This window comes from Macaca thibetana, chromosome 10 (assembly GCF_024542745.1).
Source record: "Macaca thibetana thibetana isolate TM-01 chromosome 10, ASM2454274v1, whole genome shotgun sequence".
Classification (NCBI taxonomy): Eukaryota; Metazoa; Chordata; class Mammalia; order Primates; family Cercopithecidae; genus Macaca; species Macaca thibetana.
The window spans coordinates 32,725,573-32,749,125 of NC_065587.1; the positions used below are offsets into that span (position 1 = coordinate 32,725,573).

At 56.1% G+C, this 23,553-nt stretch overlaps 2 protein-coding genes and 1 pseudogene across 3 annotated transcripts; 1 reads left to right on the forward strand and 2 right to left on the reverse strand.

The window, feature by feature from the left end:
* Positions 1-11,296, forward strand: ESS2 (ess-2 splicing factor homolog). The gene is made up of 10 exons (XM_050746197.1): positions 1-220; positions 1,718-1,886; positions 1,978-2,073; positions 4,609-4,778; positions 4,905-5,022; positions 5,344-5,477; positions 6,300-6,402; positions 7,187-7,296; positions 9,743-9,858; positions 10,758-11,296. The coding sequence occupies exons 1-10, from the start codon at positions 86-88 to the stop codon at positions 11,035-11,037; spliced, it is 1,431 nt and encodes a 476-aa protein (XP_050602154.1). The 5' UTR covers positions 1-85; the 3' UTR covers positions 11,038-11,296.
* A 1,800-nt stretch (positions 11,297-13,096) lies between these two features.
* Positions 13,097-15,449, reverse strand: TSSK2 (testis specific serine kinase 2). Its single transcript, XM_050746239.1, has one exon. It carries the CDS (start codon positions 14,330-14,332, stop codon positions 13,244-13,246), a length of 1,089 nt encoding a protein of 362 aa, XP_050602196.1. The 5' UTR covers positions 14,333-15,449; the 3' UTR covers positions 13,097-13,243.
* Positions 15,450-19,699: 4,250 nt separating this feature from the next.
* Positions 19,700-23,227, reverse strand: LOC126964079 (testis-specific serine/threonine-protein kinase 1-like; annotated as a pseudogene). The gene is made up of 3 exons (XR_007729308.1): positions 23,117-23,227; positions 21,208-21,333; positions 19,700-21,119 (listed from the first exon to the last, which is right to left on the reverse strand). The product of XR_007729308.1 is annotated as a testis-specific serine/threonine-protein kinase 1-like (transcript).
* Positions 23,228-23,553: the final 326 nt, after the last annotated feature.

A 23,553-nucleotide genomic window follows, 5' to 3' on the forward strand; every position in this document is an offset into this window, starting at 1 on the left:
TGGAGGCGCCTGCGCAAATGATGCAATCCCGCCCCCTCCACCCTGTGACGCGCCTGGGGTTCCCGAGGTTTTTCCTGGGATAGCGATGGAGACTCCGGGCGCATCAGCTTCGTCCTTGTTGCTCCCCGCCGCGTCCAGGCCCCCGAGGAAGCGCGAGGCGGGAGAGGCTGGGGCTGCGACGAGCAAGCAGCGGGTCCTGGACGAGGAAGAGTATATTGAGGTGCGACCTCGGTGCGGACGCCGGCGACTTCTGGGCCCCTCCCCTGCTTCACGCTCCCCTCGGGTTCCCTTTCTCGGGTCTTGACGCTCCGTCTCCTCTTGGAAGTGGAGGAGCCGGAGTCCCTGCCCTTGGGGTGTGGACGGTCCCACGAGTCAAGTAAACAGGGCAGAGGAAGACGTCTGTGGTGGAAGAGGCTGTAGCAGTGTTGTCAGGGAAAAGAGGGAGCGGTTCTCTTTCTGTGGGACGGGGGTCAGGGAAATAAGATTTTCTGTTAAAGTGTAAGAGTTTGACACACTGGAAGGATGGTGGCAAAGAGGGCTTTCTAAAGAGCGGTGGCATCAAGTATGAATGCTGGGGTTCCAGGAAAAAGCCTGCAGTTGTAACAGCATCTCGAGTGAGTGGACCTCCGTCGCCCCACCACAAGCTCACAGAAGGAGCTGAAACGGGGATTGGCGGAAGTCAGTTTGGTTTTAGACCTGTGTAATTCGGGACACCTTTTGGGATATGTAGATGAGTGGCTTTAACGGACGGTTGGGTGCCCAAATTCGCAGCTCGGGAGCAAGGTCTGGCTGGAGGTGCAGACTTGGGAATCTCAGCCGGTGCTAGTGACTGGCTGAAGTTACTCAGCAAAAAGGTTTGTTTTTATTTTATTTTTTGAGGCGGAGTCTCGCTCCTGCCTCAGCCTGCCGAGTAGCTGGGACTACAGGTGCCCGCCACCACGCCTGGCTAATTTTTGTATTTTTAGTAGCGGCAGGGTTTCACCATGTTGGCCAGGCTGATCTCGAACTGCTGACCTCAGATGATCCTCCCGCCTTAGCCTCTCAAAGTGCTTGGATTACAGGCGTGAGCCACCATGCCCCGCCAGGAAAAAGGTTTAGATTGGAAATAGAAAGTCATGTGTGGAATGAAAGTGATAATACCCACGTTGGTCTGGCTGGTGGGCAGCCAGCAATGGAGAATGAGAATGACCAGTTAGCAAGGGCGAGAGAGAAGAGTTTCACGGACATCAGAAGAGTGTTTAGTGATGTTAGAGGTTGCAGCATGGCAACCATATGGGATGCTCAACCTGGCTAGAAAGTGCCCTCAAGCTCCCTCAAGCCAGGCCCAATCACTGGGGAAGCAGAATTTGAAGGAGTGGACTCTAAGGCAGGAACGCCCAGACCGCAACTCAAACTTTCTTTTTTTTTTGAGACAGTCTTGCTCTGTCACCCAGGCTGGAGTGCAGAGGCATGATCTCGACTCACTGCAACCTCCACCTCTCGGGTTTAAGCGATTCTCCTGCCTCAGCCTCCCAAGTAGCTGGGACTACAGGTGGCTGCCACCATGCCTGGCTAATTTTTTGTATTTTTAGTAGAGATGGGGTTTCATCATGTTGGCCAGGCTGGTCTGGAACTCCTGACCTCGTGATCCACCTGCCTTGGCCTCCTGAAGTGTTGGAATTACAGGCATGAGCCACTGTGCCCAGCCTCTGACCTTCATTCTGATCTCTCCTTGCAGGGCCTCCAGACAGTCATCCAAAGGGATTTCTTTCCTGATGTGGAGAAGCTCCAGGCACAGAAGGAGTACCTGGAAGCCGAGGAGAATGGAGACTTGGAACGGATGCGCCAGATTGCCATCAAATTTGGCTCTGCCTTGGGCAAGATGTCCCGGGAGCCCCCGCCACCCTGTATGAGGACCCTGTGGGTGGTGGAGAGGGGAAAGCCTGCTGAACTGTTGCTTCAGGCTATTCTAATTCTCATCCCCCTCTCTTCCCTTAGACGTGACTCCAGCCACGTTTGAAACCCCTGAGGTGCACGCGGGCACTGGAGTGGTGGGCAATAAGCCCAGGCCCCGCGGCCGAGGCCCGGAGGATGGTGAGTGAGGATGCCCTCTTTCAGTCACCTGGTCAGGATTGCCTGGGAATCTTAGCCTGTGAGGCCCTGAGGGGGTGCTCCAGAGGGCTGCAGGTCACATCTTGTTCCTGAGGGGTCTTGCCTAAATAGCAGCCTGTGAAGTCAAAGGACGTTGGTCTAACTGTTAAACGTTTGGGTCCAGCTCCCACACGTGACTCGCCTCTGTGAAATGGGACTCTCACTAGCTCTCACTGGCTTTTCGGCTGTGTTCCAGCCCTGCCCTGTGGGCTTCATGGATGTTGGAAGGCCCCTTTTGTCACTATCCTGAAGACGCCTCAGGGCCTCTCCATTTGTTTCCTTCATATTGGTTGCTTCCCAGATAACTGCATGGCTCGCTGCTTTTCTTCCTATAGATCTCTGTATAGATGTTACCTGTTCAGAGAAACCTTTCTTGACCTGCCACTGTAAAGTCACAACACCACTGGTGCTCTGTGGCTTCCAGCCTGGCTTTGGTTTTTCATCACAAGACATTTCATTTTATTTTATTTTATTTTATTTTACTTTATTTTTTATTTTTTGACACAGAGTCTCACTCTGTCACCCAGGCTGGAGTGCAATGGTGTGATCCCAGCTCACCGCAACCTCCACCTCCTGGATTCAAGCAATTCTCCCTGCCTTAGCGTCCCAAATAGCCGGGATTACAGGCTCCTGCCACCACACCTGGCTAATTTTCGTATTTTCTAGTAGAGACGGGATTTTGCCATATTGGCCCTGCTGGTCTTGAACACCTGCCCTCAGGTGATCTGCCTGCCTTGGCCCCCCCGGAGTGCTGGGATTACAGGTTTATACCTTAACATACAAGGCTTACGCCACCGCGTCTGGCCGAGACATAACATTTTAAAGGGATTACTATTTATGGTCTCTTTCCCTAATTGGCATCGCTTGCATAAGAGCAGAAGCGTTATTTTGCTTTCATCTGTATGCTGTGTTGGGAACAGCACACGTGGTATTGTGGGCCTTGCACAGGTACACGTGGAACAGATGAAAGTTGTCATCTTCAGCATGTTTGCTGGGACACACAGGTCTATATGGTAACATCGTGATTTGATGGGGGAGTCCGTTTAGGAAAGGGCACTCCGAGTCCTGTTGAATGTAAGTGTTCTGCACGCCATGGGACTTCCGCATGGTCAGGCCCTCTTTTAATCAGTAGTAGAACGTCAGTGCACGTATGGACGAATGAGACGCTCTTTCCTATCAGTTTCTAGACTCCAGTGTGCTGGAACAGCACAGATGTGTTGTATGTTTGCACAAACATGATATTTTTTGCTTTACAATTCAGCTTTTTCGGCCATTAACACAGTCCTTGTTGTCCTTGAAACTTGATTATCTGTTGAAATGTAGCTTGTGCATCACAGGACAATTTGTAGATTTTTTTCTTCCTTTTTTTCCCTATAGAGATGAGGTTTCATTATGTTGCCCAGGCTGGTCTTGAACTCCTGAGCTCAAGTGATCCTCCCACCTCAGCCTCCCAAAGTGCTAGGATTACAAGTGTGAGCCATCATACGTAGCCAATTTGCAGATTTTCAATACCTATACACCTACATGCCAGTAAATACAGGAATCCTTTTCAGAACCTAAGTGGTAGGAGTCATCATCGCATTTACAGGTGAGGAAGCTGAGGCTCAGAAAGGGAGTCACTTCTGCAGGTCTCAGCGATGGTCAGGGTTTCACTTCTTATCTCTCTGAGATGAATGGGGTTTCACTTCTTATCTCTCTGACCCCTGTCCTCATCCCTTGGGTCTTGAACTTGTAGCCACTGTGCCTTGTGCATAGCCTCGCGTGTAGCAGGTGGTCAGGACTGTCACTAGACTTGAAGGCAAAGCTCTCCAGGTGGCCCCACTGAAGTTTGCACCACCACACGCAGCACCAGGGCACCACCTCAGTGGGGGTACCACTTTCCATGGTGGCAGGCTTGGTGTCGAGGTGTTTGGGGTTGTGGCTTAGCACCTGTGAGGCCCCATCCAGAGGACCGGGTCATATGGGGTCCCTGGAATTGGGGCTGGCTCTCAGGTCAGGATGATTAGGCGATGACCACCCACCTGTAGTACAGGTAGTGGGAAGAGAAGAGTGGTTAAATTAGTAAGGAAATCCTAGGAAGTGAGGGAGAGCCCCTGAGGATTTGGAGGTACATCCCACAGGGCTGGCACCACTTTGGTGGGGGAGGAGCCTGCCTGTGATCACGAGCTCTTACTCTAACACCTGTGTTGCTCCCTCCAGTCTGAATCAGACTATGTAATTCCCTTGGCATCCAGCACATGGGCGGAGCTAGCCCTGCATCTGTAGAGCACCACCTGAAGGCTCTCTGGGCAGTCAGAGTGGGTGGATTCTGCCCCCATGGGGAGTCGTTGGCAGTGTAGGCTCTCATGGGCAGAAGCCAGGACCAGGGGAGAGGATTCCAGCACTGCATGTTGGGGGCTGTGATTCCTGGGCCTGGGTGTCGTCCTCTTTCCTGACTGCAAAGGGTGCTGTGTTCCTCCTCCCGCAACCCCTAAGCAGGAGAGGCTGGAGAGGAGGAGGAGAAGGAGCCACTGCCCAGCCTAGATGTCTTCCTGAGCCGCTACACGAGTGAGGACAATGCCTCCTTCCAGGAGATCATGGAGGTGGCCAAGGAGAGGAGCCGGGCACGCCACGCTTGGCTCTACCAGGCTGAGGAGGAGTTTGAGAAGGTGTCTTTGGGGTCTTGGGTGTCACATAGGCGTAGGCACTCTCTGTGGTGGTTGGGGGAGCCCCAGGGCCGTGGGTACAATGCCCAGGGGCATCTCTGACCATCAGTTTTCCCCATGTGATTGCAGAGGCAGAAAGATAATCTTGAACTCCCGTCAGCAGAGCACCAGGCCATCGAGAGCAGCCAGGCCGGTGTGGAGACCTGGAAGTACAAGGCCAAGAATTCCCTCATGTACTATCCAGAGGGTAAGCAGCGGGCCTGGCAGCCAGATGGGGAGGTGTTGGGTAGAGCTGCGTGTGTCTGGCTCTATGTTTGGAGCAGGCTTCCAGGTGTGTATGTCCGTGCCCCCTTGCAGTTTGGGCCTCCGAGGGGTACTGGTCTGTCTCAGAGTGGACAGGTCTGTGTGAGGTCAGCAGTGAGTGAGGCCCTCTCCAGCAGCACCAGGGCCTGCGTTCTGCTCAGTGCTTCTGTTCATCTGGGAGTGACTTGGCCGAGAAGCGAGCTCCTCATGCTCCTTAGGCTGCTGCCTTTCTGACACCTGCTGCTACCTTTGCTTCGTCTGCCAGGTGTCCCTGATGAGGAGCAGCTGTTTAAGAAGCCCCGGCAGGTGGTGCATAAGAACACGCGCTTCCTTAGGGATCCCTTCAGCCAAGCCCTGAGCAGGTGCCAGCTCCAGCAGGCAGCCGCCCTCAATGCCCAGGTGAGTGGCGGGTCAGCAGGGTCACATGCGCCAGGCGGGGCAGGGCTGCCTGGGGGTAGGCACGATCTCTCCCATGTCCTTGAGCTTGGCGGAGCTCAGTGAGTGGAACCATCTGCGGCCCTGTGTGGCAGGGTCCTGAGTCTTTCCTCAGCCCCAGTGGGCTTCCATTGAACACTGCCTTGGTCACACACGTTCTGTAGGTCCAGATCTGTGCCAGCTCCCTTGATGGCAGGGGCATGAGAGAAAAGGGGCTGCTGGGAGCGAGTCCAGGCTGGCCGCTGCATGCGCACACGCCAGGCAGGGAAGCCAGCGAGTAGCAGAGGGAGCCCAGGCCCCGGGGGTGGCTGGGGTAAGACAGGGCCTGGGTTGGCAGAGAGCAGAGGCTGTCTGAGTCTGGGGGCAAGATGAGTGGACACTCTCTGACAGTGACTGTGGCAGTCACACGGTTGAAGTGGGGAAGGCAGGAAGAGACTAGAGTGTAAGTCCTGTCTGTCGTCAGCATTGCCCCCTGCAGGGGCCTGGCATCAGCATCCTCTGGAGTCGCTGGGATAGGCGCAGCTGGAGCTGAGCCCTGGCACCTCCCTGGATGGGAGGAGGGGCTTCCCTCGCTCAGGTGCCCACTTTGACAGGCCCTCAAAGTCTTTGGGGTGGTTGGGGCAGGGGCCCTCCCTCTCTTTCTCCAAGAAGGCCGCCAACCTCAGAGCCCCAGCCTTGCCTTGAGGAGAGGAAGTGTTTCCAGCATGTTCCTATGTGTTTGCCCACTAGCCCGCTGTCGAGCGTGGGCTGCAGTCCCCCTGATGCCAGCCTCTCTGCTTGTTCCAGCACAAACAGGGCAAGGTGGGCCCTGATGGCAAGGAGCTGATCCCCCAGGAGTCCCCTCGAGTGGGTGGATTTGGATTTGTTGCCACTCCTTCTCCTGCCCCTGGTGAGAAAAGTGCCCACTGGCAAGTGGCCTACTGCTGGGACTCCCTGGGAGAGGTGGGCTTCTCAGTCGGCCCTGGCCACTCTCGGCCTCCACCTGGCCTGCCCCACACGTTGTGTAACTCAGGGACCTGGTCTCCTGTCTGTACAAGGCCTTAGAGGCCAGGAGTCCAGGCTGCTTGGGCCCATGGGCGGGCTGGACTCTCAGGCAGACCTGACCCGAGACGTCCTGGGGTGATGTGTTCTGTCCTGGTCCTTGCTGTGATGTCAGCAGGTGGGGGCGTGTGCACAGTGCTTATGAGTCTAAGTCTACCTAGCACTGCAGGGAGGGAGGCTCGGCACCTCAGGGGGCAGGTGACACTCAGGTGGTCCCGTGGCATGCATGGGTGCCCCTCCTGCACTCTGGCCTCTGTGCTTTTGGGTGCTGGTGCTGTGTCACAGGCCAGGGCATGTGAAGGCACCACAGGTTTGTCCGGGGTTCTAGGAGGTTTGGGAGCCCTGGAAGGCCTGAGTGTCTCCTCCCGCATGGCTGGGGGAGACCTCCCAGAGGCTCGTAGGCTAAGCACATGGCTGTAGGGCCTTGAGCCTGCCTCGGGCCTGCTAGGAGCTTGGCATTTCCCTTTCGGAGGATGGAGGTGCCAGGGTTCCAGAGTCCTGGGGAAGGAGAAAGGGCTAGCTGCCTATATTCATGTTAGCTGGGATGCACATTGGGTGAACAGGCTGTGACTGGAGGGGAGGGTGGTGGGGAGTCCTCTGGCCTGAGACGGTTTTGGGCTCTTTATTTGCAGGTGTGAATGAGTCCCCAATGATGACCTGGGGGGAGGTTGAGAACACACCGTTGAGAGTTGAAGGGTCGGAAACCCCCTACGTGGACAGGACACCGGGCCCAGCTTTCAAGGTGGGTCGTGGTGATGGGGGAACCGTGTGTGACCGGGGTGGACACCTCTAGAGCCCTGAGTGCCTGTGGCTCAGGACTGAGCACTGGAATCGGCCCCCAGCTGCTGACAGGCAGAGTGCTGGCTTTTCTGAATGCCAGGGCACCGAAGGCAGGTGTGGGTGGGTGGACCTGTCACAGAGGGATTTGGGGGTGTGAGGGCTGAGACACCAAGGCAGGGAGTGGCTTGGGCCCTGTGGATCCTGGAGGCCGGGTGCTGTTCACGAGTGAGGGAGGATAGTCACAGACACGTCAGGAGCTCTGCAGGCCTGAGGACCACGGGACGCGGCTGTGTGCTTGCAGAGGAAGGCCCCTGGTTACAGAACATGACTGGGGCACGCTGGATGACACGGCTCAAGCCTGGTGTTGTAGGAGTGGTCGGGGTGGAGTGTGTGAGAGCCGGCACAAACCAGGGGAGGCTCTTCGTGGGCTGGGTCAGGTGCAACAGGCCTCCCCGTACCACTGCGGGGCTTTCCCCAGAGTACTTAGTAGAGGTAACCCATGTCCAGACAAAACATGGGGAGAGGTTTTGGTTACTTTGGTTCTGAATTGTCTGGGATGCAAGGATAACTAAGGCAGGCATGCGAGAGGGATAATGAAGAGGATGCTATGCTGTCAAATGTGAGAGCATAAGGCAAGGGCTGAGGTGCTTCCAAGGTGCGCCTGCCACTGCTTCCCGAGTCTCCAGGCCAACGGAAATTGTGAAATCATGAGTCAGAATTTAGGGCTCGATAAAGATGGCAACTCAAATTGCACTGAATAGCAGAGTATTTAGAAATGAAGGAAGCTGGGTCCTTAGGATGTGTAGCAGCATACATTCTGGAAAGGTGAAAAGGTTACATGTAAAAACAATAACCATAAAACAACTAGAAGAAAATAGTGGCGAGTATTTAGTTTGATTTTTTTTTTTTTTTTTTTTTTTTTTTTTTTGAGACGGAGTCTCGCTCTGCCGCCCAGGCTGGAGTGCAGTGGCCGGATCTCAGCTCACTGCAAGCTCCGCCTCCCGGGTTCACGCCATTCTCCTGCCTCAGCCTCCCGAGCAGCTGGGACTACAGGCGCCCGCCACCTCGCCCGGCTAGTTTTTTTGTATTTTTAAAGTAGAGACGGGGTTTCACCGTGTCAGCCAGGATGGTCTCGATCTCCTGACCTCGTGATCCGCCCGTCTTAGCCTCCCAAAGTGCTGGGATTACAGGCTTGAGCCACCGCGCCCGGCCTAGTTTGATTTTTTTTTTTTTTTTTTTTTTTTGAGATGGAGTCTCGCTCTGTTGCCCAGGCTGGAGTGTGGTGGCGCGATCTCGGCTCACTGCAACGTCCACCTCCTGGGTTCAAGTGATTCTCCTGCCTCAGCCTCCCGAGTAACTGGGACTACAGGCATGCGTCATCATGCCCGGCTTATTTTTGTATTTTTAGTAGAGATGGGGTTTCACTATGTTGGCCAGACTGGTCTCGAACTCTTGACCTTGTGATCCACCCACCTCAGCCTCCCAAAGTGCTGGGATTACAGGTGTGAGCCACCGTGCCTCGCCTTTATTTATTTATTTATTTATTTTAAACAGATAGGGTTTCACTGTGTTGTCCAGGCTGGAGAACAGTGGTGCAATCATAGCTCCTTGTAACATTGAGCTCCTGGGCTCAAGTGACCCTCCAGCCTCAGTCTCCTGAGTAGCTGGGACTAACAGCACACACCACCACACCCAGCTAATTTTGTGTATGTGTGTGTGTGTAGAAAAGAGGTCTCGTCATGTTGCTCAGACTGGTCTCCAACACCTGAGCTCAAGTGATCCTCCTGCCTTGGCCTCCCAAAGTGCTGGGGTTCCAGGTATGAGCCACCACTCCCAGCCTGCAGTCTAATCTTAAGTTAGGGAGGACTCTCTAAACAAAAGCAAAGGAGGAAATCACAAATGAAAATAACAAATACAGCAGAAAATGTTATAAGTGAAACAAGGGCAAATAACTGAAAACACATATGCACGGTGTAGCGCAGTTGACTTGACACAGGGTCTTGGCGAGGGTCTTCTGAGTGACAGCAGCAGAAAAGGAAAATGAGCCCCTTGAGAGTAAAATAGGCCACAGACACGTGGGGAAGCGCCCAAAATACAGAGTGCCGATAAGACAGAGATGTTCACGCCGATAATCAGGGAAACGTTAAAACAGACCTCTTGTTCTGAGAGGTTGTCAGAGGTCATGGCTTTGGGAGGAACAGGAAGACAGGTGAGGAGTGCTGGGCCCTGGGCAGGTCAGGCGGGGTTGGGGGCTTTCCAGGGGCTTTTAGTGGGAGGTGATGGTGGGTTGTGGGGGTTTTGTAGGCAACAAAGAGAGGCTGGCAGCCACCACAGTGGCTTTCTGTGTGAGGGGCTGCCTGGCATGTGGCAGGCCTGGCACAGCTACCTACACGCCTGCTACCTTGTAGATCCTGGAGCCGGGCCGCAGGGAGCGGCTGGGGCTGAAGATGGCCAACGAGGCTGCCGCCAAGAACCGGGCCAAGAAGCAGGAAGCCTTGCGGAGAGTGACGGAGAATCTGGCCAGGTGAGGGGCCGCCTGGCTGGTGGGGAAGTGTGAGGGTAGCTCTGGCCTGCTCCTGCTTGGCCCCTGCCCTGACGGTGTGGAGGCATGGCCCATGCGGCAGAGTCCAGGGCAGGTCTGTGGGGTTCTGCAGTGGGTACTGTGGCAGCTCCTCTATCCAGAGCACGGCCACACATGGACAGGATGAGAGGCCCCCTCCATCTTCTCTTTCCTCCACGTCCTCTTTGGCCCGTCCCTAAGAGGCATCTTTAGGCATGTGGTCCTGCTGGGAGCTTTCATCAGCCCTGTGGAGACGGCCATCGTTCCCCTTGGAGAGGGGTGGGGACTCCAACTCTCAGAGGCCTGGGGGTCCACCCCAGCCCCCACAGCCAAGGGCAGTGCTACTGTTTGACCTCAGATTTTTTTTTTTTTTTTTGAGACGGAGTCTCGCTCTGTCTCCCAGGCTGGAGTGCAGTGGCCGGATCTCGGCTCACTGCAAGCTCCGCCTCCCGGGTTTACGCCATTCTCCTGCCTCAGCCTCCCGAGTAGCTGGGACTACAGGCGCCCGCCACCTCGCCCGGCTAGTTTTTTTTTTGTATTTTTTTAGTAGAGACGGGGTTTCACCGCTTTAGCCAGGATGGTCTCGATCTCCTGACCTCGTGATCCGCCCGTCTCGGCCTCCCAAAGTGCTGGGATTACAGGCTTGAGCCACCGCGCCCGGCCTTGACCTCAGGTTTGACCTGAGTGCTGCTGTTTGACCTCAGGGATCCCCCGTATTTGCCGCCATGCCGGCAGTGCCGTCCTCCTCAGCTCAGAGTGACTGTGTCTCTGTCCAGGCTCTTCCTGGGAGCCGAGGGAGGCCCTGCTGCCGGCAGCTCTCAGCCCACCTAACCCTGCCTCTCTCGTCCATCCCTTCACCCCAGCCTCACTCCCAAAGGCCTGAACCCAGCCATGTCCCCAGCCCTACAGCGCCTCGTGAGCAGGACGGCCAGCAAGTACACAGACCGAGCCCTGCGGGCCAGCTACACACCATCCCCAGCACGCTCCACCCACCTCAAGACCCCGGCCAGTGGGCTACAGACCCCCACAAGCACACCAGCGCCTGGCTCTGCCACACGCACCCCTCTCACGCAGGACCCGGCCTCCATCACGGACAACCTGCTGCAGCTCCCTGCCCGGCGCAAAGCCTCGGACTTCTTTTAGAGCTAGGCCTGGGCTGGGCCCATAGACGCTTCATGGAGCCTGCAGGGCAGCTGTACACCCAGCAGAGGACTCCAGCCTTCTCGGGGCCCAGGCCTGGGCCAAAGCTGTTTACTACGCCAGGAGCCACTGGAGAAAGGGGCTGTGCTGGGGCCAGGCTGGCACAGGACGCACAGGCCCACGCCACATCCCAGGGCCTTGCCAAGCTGTTTGCTGTTTAATTGGCCCCTTGAAGTGTCATTAAAGAACACCTGGTACAGTCTGGGGGTTGCCTCTCCATCCTGCTCCCCACACAAGCCCTAGCCTTGCCCTGGGGCCTACATCGTGTCTCAGGACAGCAGGGCTTGAAGTGAGGGGCCCCCCAGGTGAGGAAGCTGCAGGTGGGGTGGCTGTGGGGGCACCGGATGACTCTGGCATCGCTTTCTGCAGCACCCGGAACCTGTGTTCTGAGCTGAGCTCACATCCTCCTGTGCTTTCTGCTCCTCTGGGGGGATGTGAAGGAGAAATGGAGCCCTTGGAAGTTGTACTCTCAGGTTCACCTGCAGTTCTGGGCCCAGGTCTGCAGCCTCCACTCTGGGCTTGCCTGCTGTGAGGTGCACTGGTTATAGGACTGTGTAGGGGCTGCATATCAGGTGATCTCAGCCGTCACCTTCTCCCAGCCCTGGCTTCCAGCTCATGGGGTGGGACTGTCCCGCTCACCTCTCTGCCGTAGGCACTGCCCATCTTATGCTGCTGGCCCTGGCCTCACCTTGTCTCTCCCACCAACAGGAGCTCCCAGATAACAGTAATGTGGGCCCCAGGCTCCATGCAGACCTGGCAGGTCCTCTGTGCACTGCGGGCACACTTGCCCATTGGCCAAGGATATGGGTGTCTGACCCTTAGGAGTCTGGTGGCCTGACGGTCCTGTGCCTGCTTTCTGCAGAGGTAGAGGGGCCCAGGTGGGCCCAAGACCAAGATCTGGCCCCCAGACCTCAAGTGGAGGGCACAGATTGTGCATTCAGGGTGGGGGTCTCACTGCTCAGGGACACACCTGGCCTCTGCTCACACTGGGATCCTTCTTGCTTTGAGTGTACATGTACCCAGCCTGTGCTAGGCGATCTTCTCTGGTCCTCTCACGCCTTTCCTAAGTGCTGAAGTTCTCTGGAGGCTGGTGCAGGGCCTGATCTCTGCCACCTACCTGGGGCCACTGCTAACCTGTGTTCCTCGATAGTGAGTTCCTGCAAGTTCCTGGGGTGGCTGAGCTCCAGATGTGCCCTGGGACCTGCAGGTGGATGTAGGGTTGCTGGACAGGTAGGATGGGACTCTTAATGGGTGGGGGATGTGGGGCCTTTGGTGCTTTATCCCATAGGAAAGGGTGCATGTTGTCCTAAGGGAGTCCCCAGGAAGTGGGGAGGGAGGGGGAGGAGCACTGTCTAGGTGCTGACCACCTCGAGCACTTGGCCAGCAAGTGGGCCGCATGCTTTGGGAGCAATGGGTGACACAGCAGGAAGCACAAAAGACAGGCCAGTGCACCATCACCAAGGGCTGCTGAGCAGCTTGCAGAGCCACTGGGTGGGGAGGGCACACTGGGAGGTCTCAGCTGGGGCTGCCCCTGGAGGACTGGGCAGGGAACTTGAGGGCTGAGGACAGAAATCTCAAATGACTCCGGGAAATAGAGGAAGAGGAGGATGCTGAGCGAGGGGCTCTGAGGGAGTGGGGGTAGGTTAGAGTGGGCTGAACTGCAGGAGGCCAGGGGGAGTCGTGGACCCCTGGAGCTGGCCAGCCCCAGGGCATTGAGGAGGAGGCCAGGTCAGAGGGAGACAGTGTGGGCCTGGCAGGTGGACCCTGGCAGAGGCCCTCTCGTCCCCCACAAGGCCAGGCCACACCACGAGTCTGCCTGTACCTGAGCACCTGTCCTGTGCTCCTAGGCCGGAGACCACTGTGTGTCAGGTGGGGCGGTTGGCTGAGTCCCAGAGAAAAACACTCCTCACTGGGCACTCTTGATGCTTGTACACACCCTGTGGTTTATTTGGTGGTCAGTAAAGAACGTCTTTGCTACTAAGTGGAAGAAAGCTAATGGAACGTAATCAAAATAGTGGTTTAATTGACGAATTTTACTTGCACCTGTGCCTTCTTCAGATCCTACCTGCCTACTTAGTTAATGTGAAGGCCGACTTCGCCATGCCCCCCCATCACGACCCCCACCACACACGACGGGGTCATCATCATGCTAGGTGCTTGCTTTCCCCACCTCAGCTCCGGAGACGTGATGGTCTTTGGCCCTGGAGGTCTCGGCCAGCCTGTCCTCCACCTTGTCCTCGTTCTCGGGCACCACCAGCAGCCGGTGCTGGGTTTTGGCTCCAAGCTTGTGGTCGGGTCGGTGGTCGGGCCGGTGGTCAGGCCTCAAGCCTGGCTTGGTGTCCAGTTTGCACTCGGCGCGGTACTTGCCCTCCCCCTCCCTCTTGAAGGAGGCAGAAGACATGGCTTTGGGCTTGGGGGGCTGCAGCCACGAGTGGCTGAGGATCTCATCAATGTGGAGCCGCTGGCTGACGTCAGGCTGCAGCATGCGGTAGATGAGGTCCTTGCACTCACAGGTCAGGTTCTTGGAGCGTGGGAAGTCCACACGGTGCTCCTTCTGGATACGCAGCATCTTCCTGATGTCGGAGTCGTCGTAGGGCATGGAGCCGCAGACCATGATGTAGAGGATCACACCCAGGCTCCAGATGTCGTACACCTTGGGCTGGTAGGGGATGCCCTGCAGCACCTCGGGGGCTGCATATGCCGCTGACCCGCAGAAGGTCTTGCTGAGGATGATGCGCCCATTGCTGTCCCGCAGGCAGCGCTTGGAGAAGCCGAAGTCAGACAGCTTGATGTTGAAGTCCTTGTCGAGGAGAAGGTTCTCGCACTTGAGGTCCCGGTGGACAACGTCCAGGTCGTGGCAGTACTTGACGGCCAAGGAGAGCTGTCGGAACATCTTGCGCGCCACGTCCTCGTGCAGGGCTCCCCGGCACTTGATGAACTCGAGGAGGTCGCCCTGGACGCCAAGCTCCATGATGATGTAGATGCGCCCGTCAGAGGTCTCAAAGATCTCGTAGGTCTTGATGATGGAGCCGTGGTTGACAGTTGCCAGGATGTCCATCTCCCGAGGAAGGAATCTCTCCACAAAGTCAGTGGGTGTTTTTTTGCGGTCGATGATCTTGACAGCCACATTGAACTTGAGGCGCTCAGAGTAGGCAGATTTGACTTTTGCGTAGGAACCCTTGCCAAGATTGATGCCTACGATGTAACCCTTCTTCCTTAGGACTGTGGCATCGTCCATGGTGCCAGGAGCGACTGGCGCCGCTGCCGTCTACATCCCCCCGTCACGTGGGCCAGCGGGCATTGTCCTCATTTACACTACCGGGAGGTGTCTGGCTGGGCTGGGCTGGGCTTCAACTCAGGGGTGGAACACTCAGCATTGTCTCTGGGTGACTTCAGCGAATGAACTCATAAAGCCAAGGAGTGGGGGCGGGGACTGGGCTGAGGGGGAACAGGGTTCCTGGAACCATGGAAGCCAGGCTGGTCTGGCAGGAGCGCCCGCTCCCCACCCGCTGGAAGGAAGCCTGTCCCCAGACAGGACTGTGGTAACCCTGCTGCTGCTGCTTGCATTGGTTTCCCTGTCTGTCACACAAGTCAGGCCGGAGGGGAGGCGGCCCACGTCCAGCCTGTTTCCATCACCTGGCTGTGGGGACCGACCCTGCGTTGGTCTTTGTCTCACTAGGGTGGGTTTCCTGCAGCTTCTTTGGGCTATGAAAAAAAGCCCCCCTTGGGCTGTGTCCTTGGTGTGGCAGGACAGTTCTCCCTGACAGTCACCCAGACAGGCCTGCATAGCACCCCGGTTACACAGACAGATTTCCACAGCACTGCCTTAACATTGAGCACATAGTTAAATCTAGGGAAATTAGTGCCCAAACATCGAAGCTAGAAATGAAACATACAGCCCAGTCTTGCATGGGCTTCTCTCTTGCTGGAGCCAGCCAAAATAATAGGAACGGTTTTACATTCCTAGTGCCAGGACCCATCTCGGGTCGACAAAATCTGAAGACAAGTCAAGGTAACAGGCAGCTGTTTGAATAGATTCATTGAATAGTCTAAGGCAGCTCTCTGGACCAAGCTGTAAAGGAGATAAAATCGAAATAATCACACCCGTACCACAGTAGACAGGCCTTGAAGACAGTGGGCCCCTTTTGATCAGACTTAGCAAGCTTTTTTTTTTTTTTGCCTCTGACCTACTTGAAACAAAATCAGTTACCAGTAGACTTAGGTGATTGCTAGCACGTAGACATATAACCCCAACCTATATAAACACTAAGAAAATCGTAACACTTGGAGTTGGTCTGGTGGAATTATCTCCAGCCTTCTCCCTGTATGCAGTTACAGTAATAAATTCCCTTCTTTCCTAGTTTGTCTGCTGCTTGTTATTGGGCCTCAAGAAAATGCAGCTGGACCTGGCTTGGTTCTGGGAACAGTGGTACCTGGGAGGGACTGCCCTGGACCAGTCCGGCTGGCAGTGGTGCCAAGCCTGGTAGACGAAAGCGGCCCTGTGTTTGGGAGCGGAGGCGGCAGGCCCCTCAGGGTAGAGAGCCGGGCAGGTGAGTCGCTGCTGCTCCAGCGAGCAAGGGCCTGTGTATGGGTGGGTCAGGGCTGCAGTACATGCCAACTGGGTGTCCAGGGTCCAGGGCAGGTGCCTGCAGGTCTGAGGGGTGGGGCAGGGCCTCCCTTGGGTAGAGGCGGCAGGAAGGCACCTGGGCAGCAGAGAGCTTGGGAGAAGAGAGGGCTTTTTCTGAGAGTGGCTGGGAAGGAGGAGGGAAGTGAAGGAGTCGGGGCTTTTTCTGTAAGTGGCAGGCCGCCGCCGCAGGTGCAGGACAGGAGAAGGGCCGTCCCAGTTGTGTTTTAAGATGGTCAGTGGCAGAGAGAGAGACAGAGTAGAACTGGCTTTGCGATGAAGGTGGGGGCCAGTGCCTTCGACCAAGTGAGAGGAGGCTGGGCCAGGGTGGGCCTCGGGATCAGCAGGAGACAGAAGGTCAGGTCTGTCTTGTTTGCTAGTCTGTCAGTGGATGGGCCCTGGTGCTGGGGAATCCTGGAGCTGATAGCACCCAGGCCATGCACTGGGAAGAGCAGGCACCTGGGTGAGGAGGGAGTTCTGAGTCATGTCAGTTTGGGCCTTTGTGTGGAGTGAGCAGCAGTCGCCTGTTGGAACCCTGACACTGAGTATCATTTGCATCTTGGGCTGCCTTTTGCACCTGGAAACAGTGTGAACATCCTGTGTCAGGGCTGGCGTGTGGATTTGTGCTTTCGGAAATGTGGCATCCCGTACATGTCTCCTCAGGTGCTTTGGACGGATGTTCATTTGTCATCCATCACAGGCATCCTGGGTCCACAGGGAGTGGCTGGGACAGACGAGCTGTGTGCTCAGCGTTCAGGGGAGAGGGAGGAAGGCCTGCTCCCAGGTGGGGTTTAGTCCTGGAAGGTTTCAAAGAGGAAGTGATGTTGGAGCTGGGGTGCTGGGAATCAACAGACTCCATGGGGTTGACAAGAGGGGCAGGACATGTCAGGCAGATGTGACATCTTGGCCCTGACATGGCTGTGTGAACCCACTCTGTCTGGAGTACACAGGGAGCACCCTGTGTCTGGAGGTCACTAGGGAAGATTGGAGAAACAGGGCAGCCAAAGTCAGGATGCCAAGCTGAGAGGCTCAGATGAGCAGGATGGGCCGATGTGCCCACAGTGACTGCCTTCCAGCAGTGACAGCCTCCCAGAGTCCCACCCGAAGCTCTTTGTAGCATCGGTGGTTAATAGCTTTAGTTTGATGCTTTCCTTTCTCCTGGGAGTCTCTATGGCTGAAATGACCAGCACTTCACTCCTTTTTTTGTCCTAGAAGGGGCTGGCTATGAAAATTTGCAGGCCAGGACCCAGGAGCATGAGAATTCCCACTTACCACCCCCTGACCCTTTCCCTTGCTCCCCTAAATGCCCTATCTGGGGCATTTCTCTGCATATCTGCTTGCCCTGCCCTTGCCCTTGCCCTTGCCCTTTCCTTTCCTTTCCCCTTTCCTTTCCCTTCCCTTTCCCTTTTCCTTTCCCTTTTCCTTTCCCTTCCCTTTCCCTTCCCTTCCCTTTCCTTTCCTTTCCTTTCTTTTCAATGGAGTCTTGCTTTGGCACGATCTCAGCTCACTGCAACCTTCACCTCCAGGGTTCAAGCAATTTTCATGCCTCAGCCTCTCCAGCAGCTGGAATTACAAGCACGCACCATGATGCCCAGCTAATTTTTGTATTTTTTAGTAGAGATGGGGTTTCACTCTATTGCCCAGGTTGGTCTCGAACTCCTGGCCTCAAGGGATCTGCCTGTCTCAGCCTCCCAAAGTGCTGAGATTACAGGCATGAGCTACCGTGCCCTGGCCAGATATCTGCCTTCTTGCTAGACTCTACCAATGCCTTCTCCCTCTTTTTGTGCATTCTACTTCACCCCCCGAGTGCCTCTCTGGTCCTTGGGGGACATGCCAGAAGAGGCAGGTGTCAACATTGCAGAGGCAGAGCTGCCCAGGCATGGAGTGGGCTGCTTCATCCAGGAAGTACACACAGGGCCGGGACTCCTGGTGTGTTTGACGGAGAGGGTTGGATTGGATCTGGGGACCTCCAGCGTTGCTCCTAGGGATGCAGTCCTGTGAGCCAGGTACCTGCACACTCTGAGAAATCCACTTCCCTCTGAACCTTCCTTTCCTTTATAAAGTAGATACCTGTTTACCCATTTGTCCCCCAGGCACTGAGGGTCTGCCCTGGGTGCTGAGGTACACTGATGAGCTAGACCACCCATGCCTTCCTGGAGCCCAGAGGCGAGGGAGGCTCAATCACGCCAAGTGTGTATGCACGATGGTGGCTGTGCCACGCCTCAGAACCATGGTGCTGTGAGGACAGGGAACTGGGGATTGGACTTTGGGAAGCTGGGGAAGGCTGAGGTCTGAGGAACGAGCCAGGTGGAGGGGGATGAGGATGGCTATTACATGTGATGGTTTGAAGGGATGTGGCTTGGCAGGAACATGGACAGGCCATGGAGGGCCTTGTTGAGGTCCTGGTCCTAGCACCTCCGAGGGTCCTTGAAGGGGTCTGAGCCAGGGCTGAGCCACCTATGGGAGTCGCCCGGCATGGCGAGGCCACCTGTGGAGGGGTCACCTGGGCCTCCTGCCCTGGGCAGTGTGATCTCAGACACTCTCTCTGAGCTGTTCCCAGCTGTAAAGCGCAGAGCAGGAACTCCTCCCGCAGCCCCTCCCACCCGGGCTCACCTGGCTGAGCTACAGTGAAGCTCCCAGACCTGCTTGCTGGCCACTCCCCTGAGGACCAGCGCAGGTCTGTGGGGATAATTGGGGAGGAGGGCCCAAGAGCCATTCCTCAGGATGTCCCACCCGGGACCCCATCCCGGCACTCTGGGCTTCCTCTCCACCATGAGTTTCTTGGTGGGAAGAACAGGGTGGCCCCTCGAGGCCTGTTGGCAGAGTACAGAGTGGCAGGCTGCTGAGAACCCCTAGAAGGCTTTATGGAGGCCTCAGCCCCTCAGCTGAGCCTGGAGAGCTGGACAGAGTCTGCAGGGGCAAGTTCCCTGTATGATTATGGGCCATGTGTGTGATGGGGGCACAGTGGTGAGGCCTGGTGCCCAGAGGCCAGGGGAGGATGCATTGGGCCACAGGAGGACCCCAGAGGCCAGGGCAGGTTTCTCCCCGCTGGGCAGTGGGAGCCAGGCTGGGTGGGGGATGGCTCTGGACACTGTTGGAGGTGGTGGGAGGGTTGGGGTGGAGGCCTGAAATTAAACCACGTGGAAGGGGGCTTTGGGAGCATGAGGAGGCAGGTGGACTTGAGGAGTGCAAGGAGGGCCGGTCCAGGCTCTCACTGGACCCTACTTCTCCAAGGGGACTGAGGTTGGGGTCTTCCTGAGGTAGAGAAGTGACCATAGGTAGACTGTGGACAGTGATCATGGATGCTGCTGGCAGTGGAGCTCCTCTGCTCTGACATTCTCTGTGTCCAGCACCTGCTTCAGGCCCCGCCCCGGGGGAGTGGGAGTCGCACGACTGTCCTAGCCTTGGGTTTGACTTTGGCCCCATCCACTTAGAGGCCATGGGAAAGGTGATTCTGAAAGCGCTTGTCCTTTGTGTGTGTGTCAAGCCTTAGGCCCACATAAGGTTGTCCACAGTGGGGCGAGGAGAAAGGGGCCATGGGGAGGTAGCCCTGCCTAAGATATGCACAGGCCATGCAGCACACTTAGCCAGTGGTGCCAACTTTAGGCTCATGACCCCTGTGGGGCTCCGATGGTCAGCATTCCCTGTCCTCAGGCCAGGCATGCATTGTGGTTGCCTGGCCTATCCTACTTGCCAGTGTCAACTTCTAATGCTGGCAGGGGTGTCATCCCTGGGGACAGGCTGGGATGGGGATAAGATGTGGTCAAGAGCACACACGACTGTGGGACATGCTTGGGCTGGAGTGTGGTTGGGCCATCCAGCAGAGCCTCCTACTTCTCCTGGGCTGGAGAGTGACCACAGGGTGGGGTGACCCCGGCACTGTTGAAAGCTGGGTGCTGGCTGGACACGGGGCCTGTGGTGGACAGAGCACAATGAACGAGTTGCCCAGCAGGGTAGGGAGCTCAGGAGTGGCTGAGAGGCTGGCCACCTGTCCTCTGCAGCCTCCTGCAACCCCCACTGGCAGCCTTGTGGGGCTGCAGAGGGCAGGTCTGCCCAGACCCTCAGTCCCAACTGTACACAGAGCCTGCGCTCCTCTGCAGGGGTGCCTCGGCACACTTCTTGGTCCTGTCCTCTCCCTGTCCTTTCCTGACCCCAGCACCGCACTCGGGGGCGTCCCTTCTGAGGCAGCAGCTTCCTCATTCACCTCTCAGCTCTGGCCCCTGCCCCTCCAGGTCTCTCCCAGCCCCAGCCCCAGCACGGGCTTGAGGTCATGGTCTGGGCTGGGCACGCTGGGATGTGTTTTCCCAAGTGAAGAAGGAATCATAGCACAATCTGAGTGGGAAACCCGTGGAGGGGAGCCCAGGACTAGTCAGCTGAGGCAAAGACATTCACTTTGGCATCTGCATTAATATAGTGATTTATTGCTCCTTTAGCAATGTGGTTATGAAGTTCAAGGGGAGAGAGAAGAAACTGATGAAAACAGCGGCTCATCCGGGACTGTCTTCCTTCTCTGGTTTGTGCCTTGACTTCTTCAGAGCTTGGGCCTGAAGGTGTGAGCTCCATCTCATTCACTGCTGGCATACTGGGCCACAAATGCTCACTGGATGCGAATCTCTGGAGGCCTTTGGGGGGGCCCTTCCTCTTTCTCCCTGGTTGACGGCTTGCTGGGGAAGCCTAGGACGTCCGACTGCCTGGACATTTGCATTGCCAACCCCTCAGGTTTTGTCTCAGGTTGTCTCTTGGGCTGTGCCTCTTCCCCAGACTCCAGCTTGGTGGCAGACCTCTTGGCAGAGCCAGGTTCAGGGGTCCACAAGAGTTCAGTTCCCCGGGAGCTTTCCCCCTCCTTGTTGATGACCATAGAGGGCAGTCCTTGTGCCTTGGGCTGCACCCAGCATTGGCTGAGAATGTCATGGATGTGGAGCTGTTGGCTGATGTTGGGCTGCAGCATGCACTAGATGAGGTCCTTGCACTCGTCTGTCAGGTTCTTGGAGTGTGGGAAGTCCACATGGTGCGCCTTCTGGGTACACAGCATCTTCCTGATGTTGGAGTCGTCCTAGGGCATGGAGCTGCAGACCATGATGTAGAGGATCATGCCCAGGCTCCAGATGTCATACACCTTGGGCCAGTAGGGGATGCCCTGCTGCACCTCAGGGGCTGCATATGCCACCGACCCACAGAAGGTCTTGCTTAATCTCTGTTGGCCATTGTCATCCCGCAGGCAGAGCTTGGAGAACCTGAAGTAGAACAGCTTGATGTTGAAATCCTTGTGGAGGAGCAGGTTCTAACACTTGAGGTTCTGGTGCACGATGTCCAGGTCGTGGCAGTACTTAATGGCCAAGGAGAGTTGGTGGAACATCTTGCACGCCATGTCCTCGGGCAGGGCTCCCTGGCACTCGATGAACTAGTTTTTTTTCTCAACCCTGGCTGGGCTCCCAGGGCAGACCTGGGGCTGGGGGCCAAAGGTGGGGCCTGGATGCCACCCTGAGCACTGGTGGCTGCTCTGAGGACAGTATAAGCAGCAGGGGCAGCACTGGACAGTGGCTATTGTTTCTTCTGGCAGTGGAGCCCTGCTGCTGTGCCAGGCTCTGCGTCCGGCACCTGTTCCAGGCTACGCCCTAGGGGAGTAGGGGTCACACGACTATCCTAGCCTTGGATTTGACTTTGGCCTCATCCACCTAGAGGGAGTGAACACCCCTTCCTCACAGAGCCAAGTGGAACCCTGGATCCCTCAGGGATGACTTGGTAGTGCAGGCTGGATGTCACTCAGGTTGGGTTGGGTTCCTACCTGCCATGGCCCTTCCCCCTTTTCTCTGCTCCTTCACCTTCTTCCGTAACCCTGACTGACCACTGCCAGGCCTTTGTGCGTTCTGGGCGCTCCTTCTTCCGGACAGCCTCCTTCTCCTTCCTGCTGGGGACACCCCAACTACTGTCTCCTGGAAACCAAAAATAAAATTCTAAGCTCCCTAGCCATCTGAATGGACCCCTCCTCTCCACCAAGGGCATTCCAAACTTAACCTGAAAAACTAGTTCAGGCTGTGATAGGAAGTGGGAGTCAGGCCTCATTATCCCTCCTCCCTTCAGGTTTCAGGCACAGCTAAGCAATGGTAACATCGACACAGAGACTTGAAGACTGACAACAGACTCTATGGCAGTAAGATACCAGCATGACAGCAGGCCCGGAAAGAAACAAGTATTTTACTGTAAAACAGATTTCTTTCACATATTTTGAAGTCACTCTGCAAAGCTGTTTCTTGTGGGGAAAATCTACATTCTGTAGAGAATCCCCATCCCTTTCAAGGTCTTTTCTCCTGAGAGAATTAACTAGAGTCTGGCACCTTTTATTTTTCCTTTTTTAATTTTTTTTTTTTTTTTTGAGACAGAGTCTTGCTCTGTTGCCCAGGCTGGAGTGCAGTGGCATGATCTTGGCTCACCGCAACCTCTGCCTCCCTGGTTCAAGTGATTCTCCTGCTATCAGCCTCCTGAGTAGCTGGGATTACAGGCGTGCGCCACCATGCCTGGATAACTTTTGTAGTTTTGGTAGAGACGTGGTTTCACCATGTTGGCCAGGCTGATCTTGAACTCCTGACTTCAAGTGATCTGCCCACCTTGGCATCTCAAAGTGCTGGGGTTACAGGCGTGAGTCACTGTGCCCAGGAGTCTGGCACTTTTTTTTTTTTTTTTTTTTTTTTGAGATGGAGCCTTGCTCTGTCGCCCAGGCTGGAGTGCAGTGGCACAATCTCAGCTCACTGCAACCTCTGTTTCCTGGGTTTACGCCATTCTCCTGCCTCAGCCTCCCGAGTAGCTGGGACTACAGGCGCCCGCCACCACGCCCGGCTAATTTTTTGCATTTTTAATAGAGACGGGGTTTCACGGTGTTAGCCAGGATGGTCTCGATCTCCTGACCTCATGATCCGCCCACCTCGGCCTCCCAAAGTGCTGGGATTACAAGTGTAAGCCACTGCGCCCGGCCGAGTCTAGCACTTTTTAATAAGAAACATTAACAGTTTCTTCTCTGTGAAGCCTGATACCTGGAAGCTTCATCTGTCTAAGAAGCTTGGTCTCCACAATCCCTTAATCCAGACAGTCCCTTTTATTGATTCCACGTCTTTAGATAAACTCTTTGAACCAGCTGCCAATCCGCATGACCTGGAAGCCCCCTCCACCCCCACTTTCAAGTTGTCCCGCCTTTTCCGACGGAACCACTGTATACCTTACATGACTGATGTCTTGTCTCCCTAAAATGTATAAAACCAAGCTGTAGCCCTACCCCCGTGGACACTTGCAGGATCTCCTGGGGCTGTGTCCCAGGCTATTGGTCACATATTGGCTCAGAAGAAATGTCTTCAAATATTTTACAGAGCTGGACTCTTTTTGCCAACACTGCCCTCCAAGGTTCACCCTGTTGGTGATGACAGGTGAGAGGTGGCACTTGGAGCACTGCTCGCAGGGGCGCTGAGCCTCCTCTTTGCCTAGCTTTCCTTCCTGCACATGTGGCCTTCCCTTCGCCATTGTGCAGGGAGGTCCTCCAGGGAGCCGGCTTCGCTGCAGTCTCCAGGATCTGGCCTTCCCAGTATCTCTTTGCCTGACACTCCCTTAGGCCATTCCTGTTCCTTACAGGGTGACCCTCTTTCCCCACCCTTAGAACCGGCAGGCCCTCCCTCCTCCACAGCGGTTCGGCCTTAAAAAGACCCCTTTGGGGCGCACTTTTGGGCTGCTCACGGGACCTGAGCTTGCAGGTGTTAAGACCCTTGGAGTCTCAGCCAGGTTCCCGCTTCGTCCTCTCCGCTCCCCACCCGCGCGACCCCACGGCGCCCAGCCCCATGCCCCGCGCCTTT

Coding starts and splice junctions, on each gene's coding strand:
- ESS2 (XM_050746197.1), top strand. CDS start 86: ATGGAGACTCCGGGCGCATCAGCTTCGTCCTTGTTGCTCCCCGCCGCG. Junction 4,779..4,904: donor CTGAGGAGGAGTTTGAGAAG/GTGTCTTTGGGG, acceptor ATGTGATTGCAG/AGGCAGAAAGATAATCTTGA. Junction 9,859..10,757: donor GTGACGGAGAATCTGGCCAG/GTGAGGGGCCGC, acceptor CCTTCACCCCAG/CCTCACTCCCAAAGGCCTGA.
- TSSK2 (XM_050746239.1), bottom strand. CDS start 14,332: ATGGACGATGCCACAGTCCTAAGGAAGAAGGGTTACATCGTAGGCATC.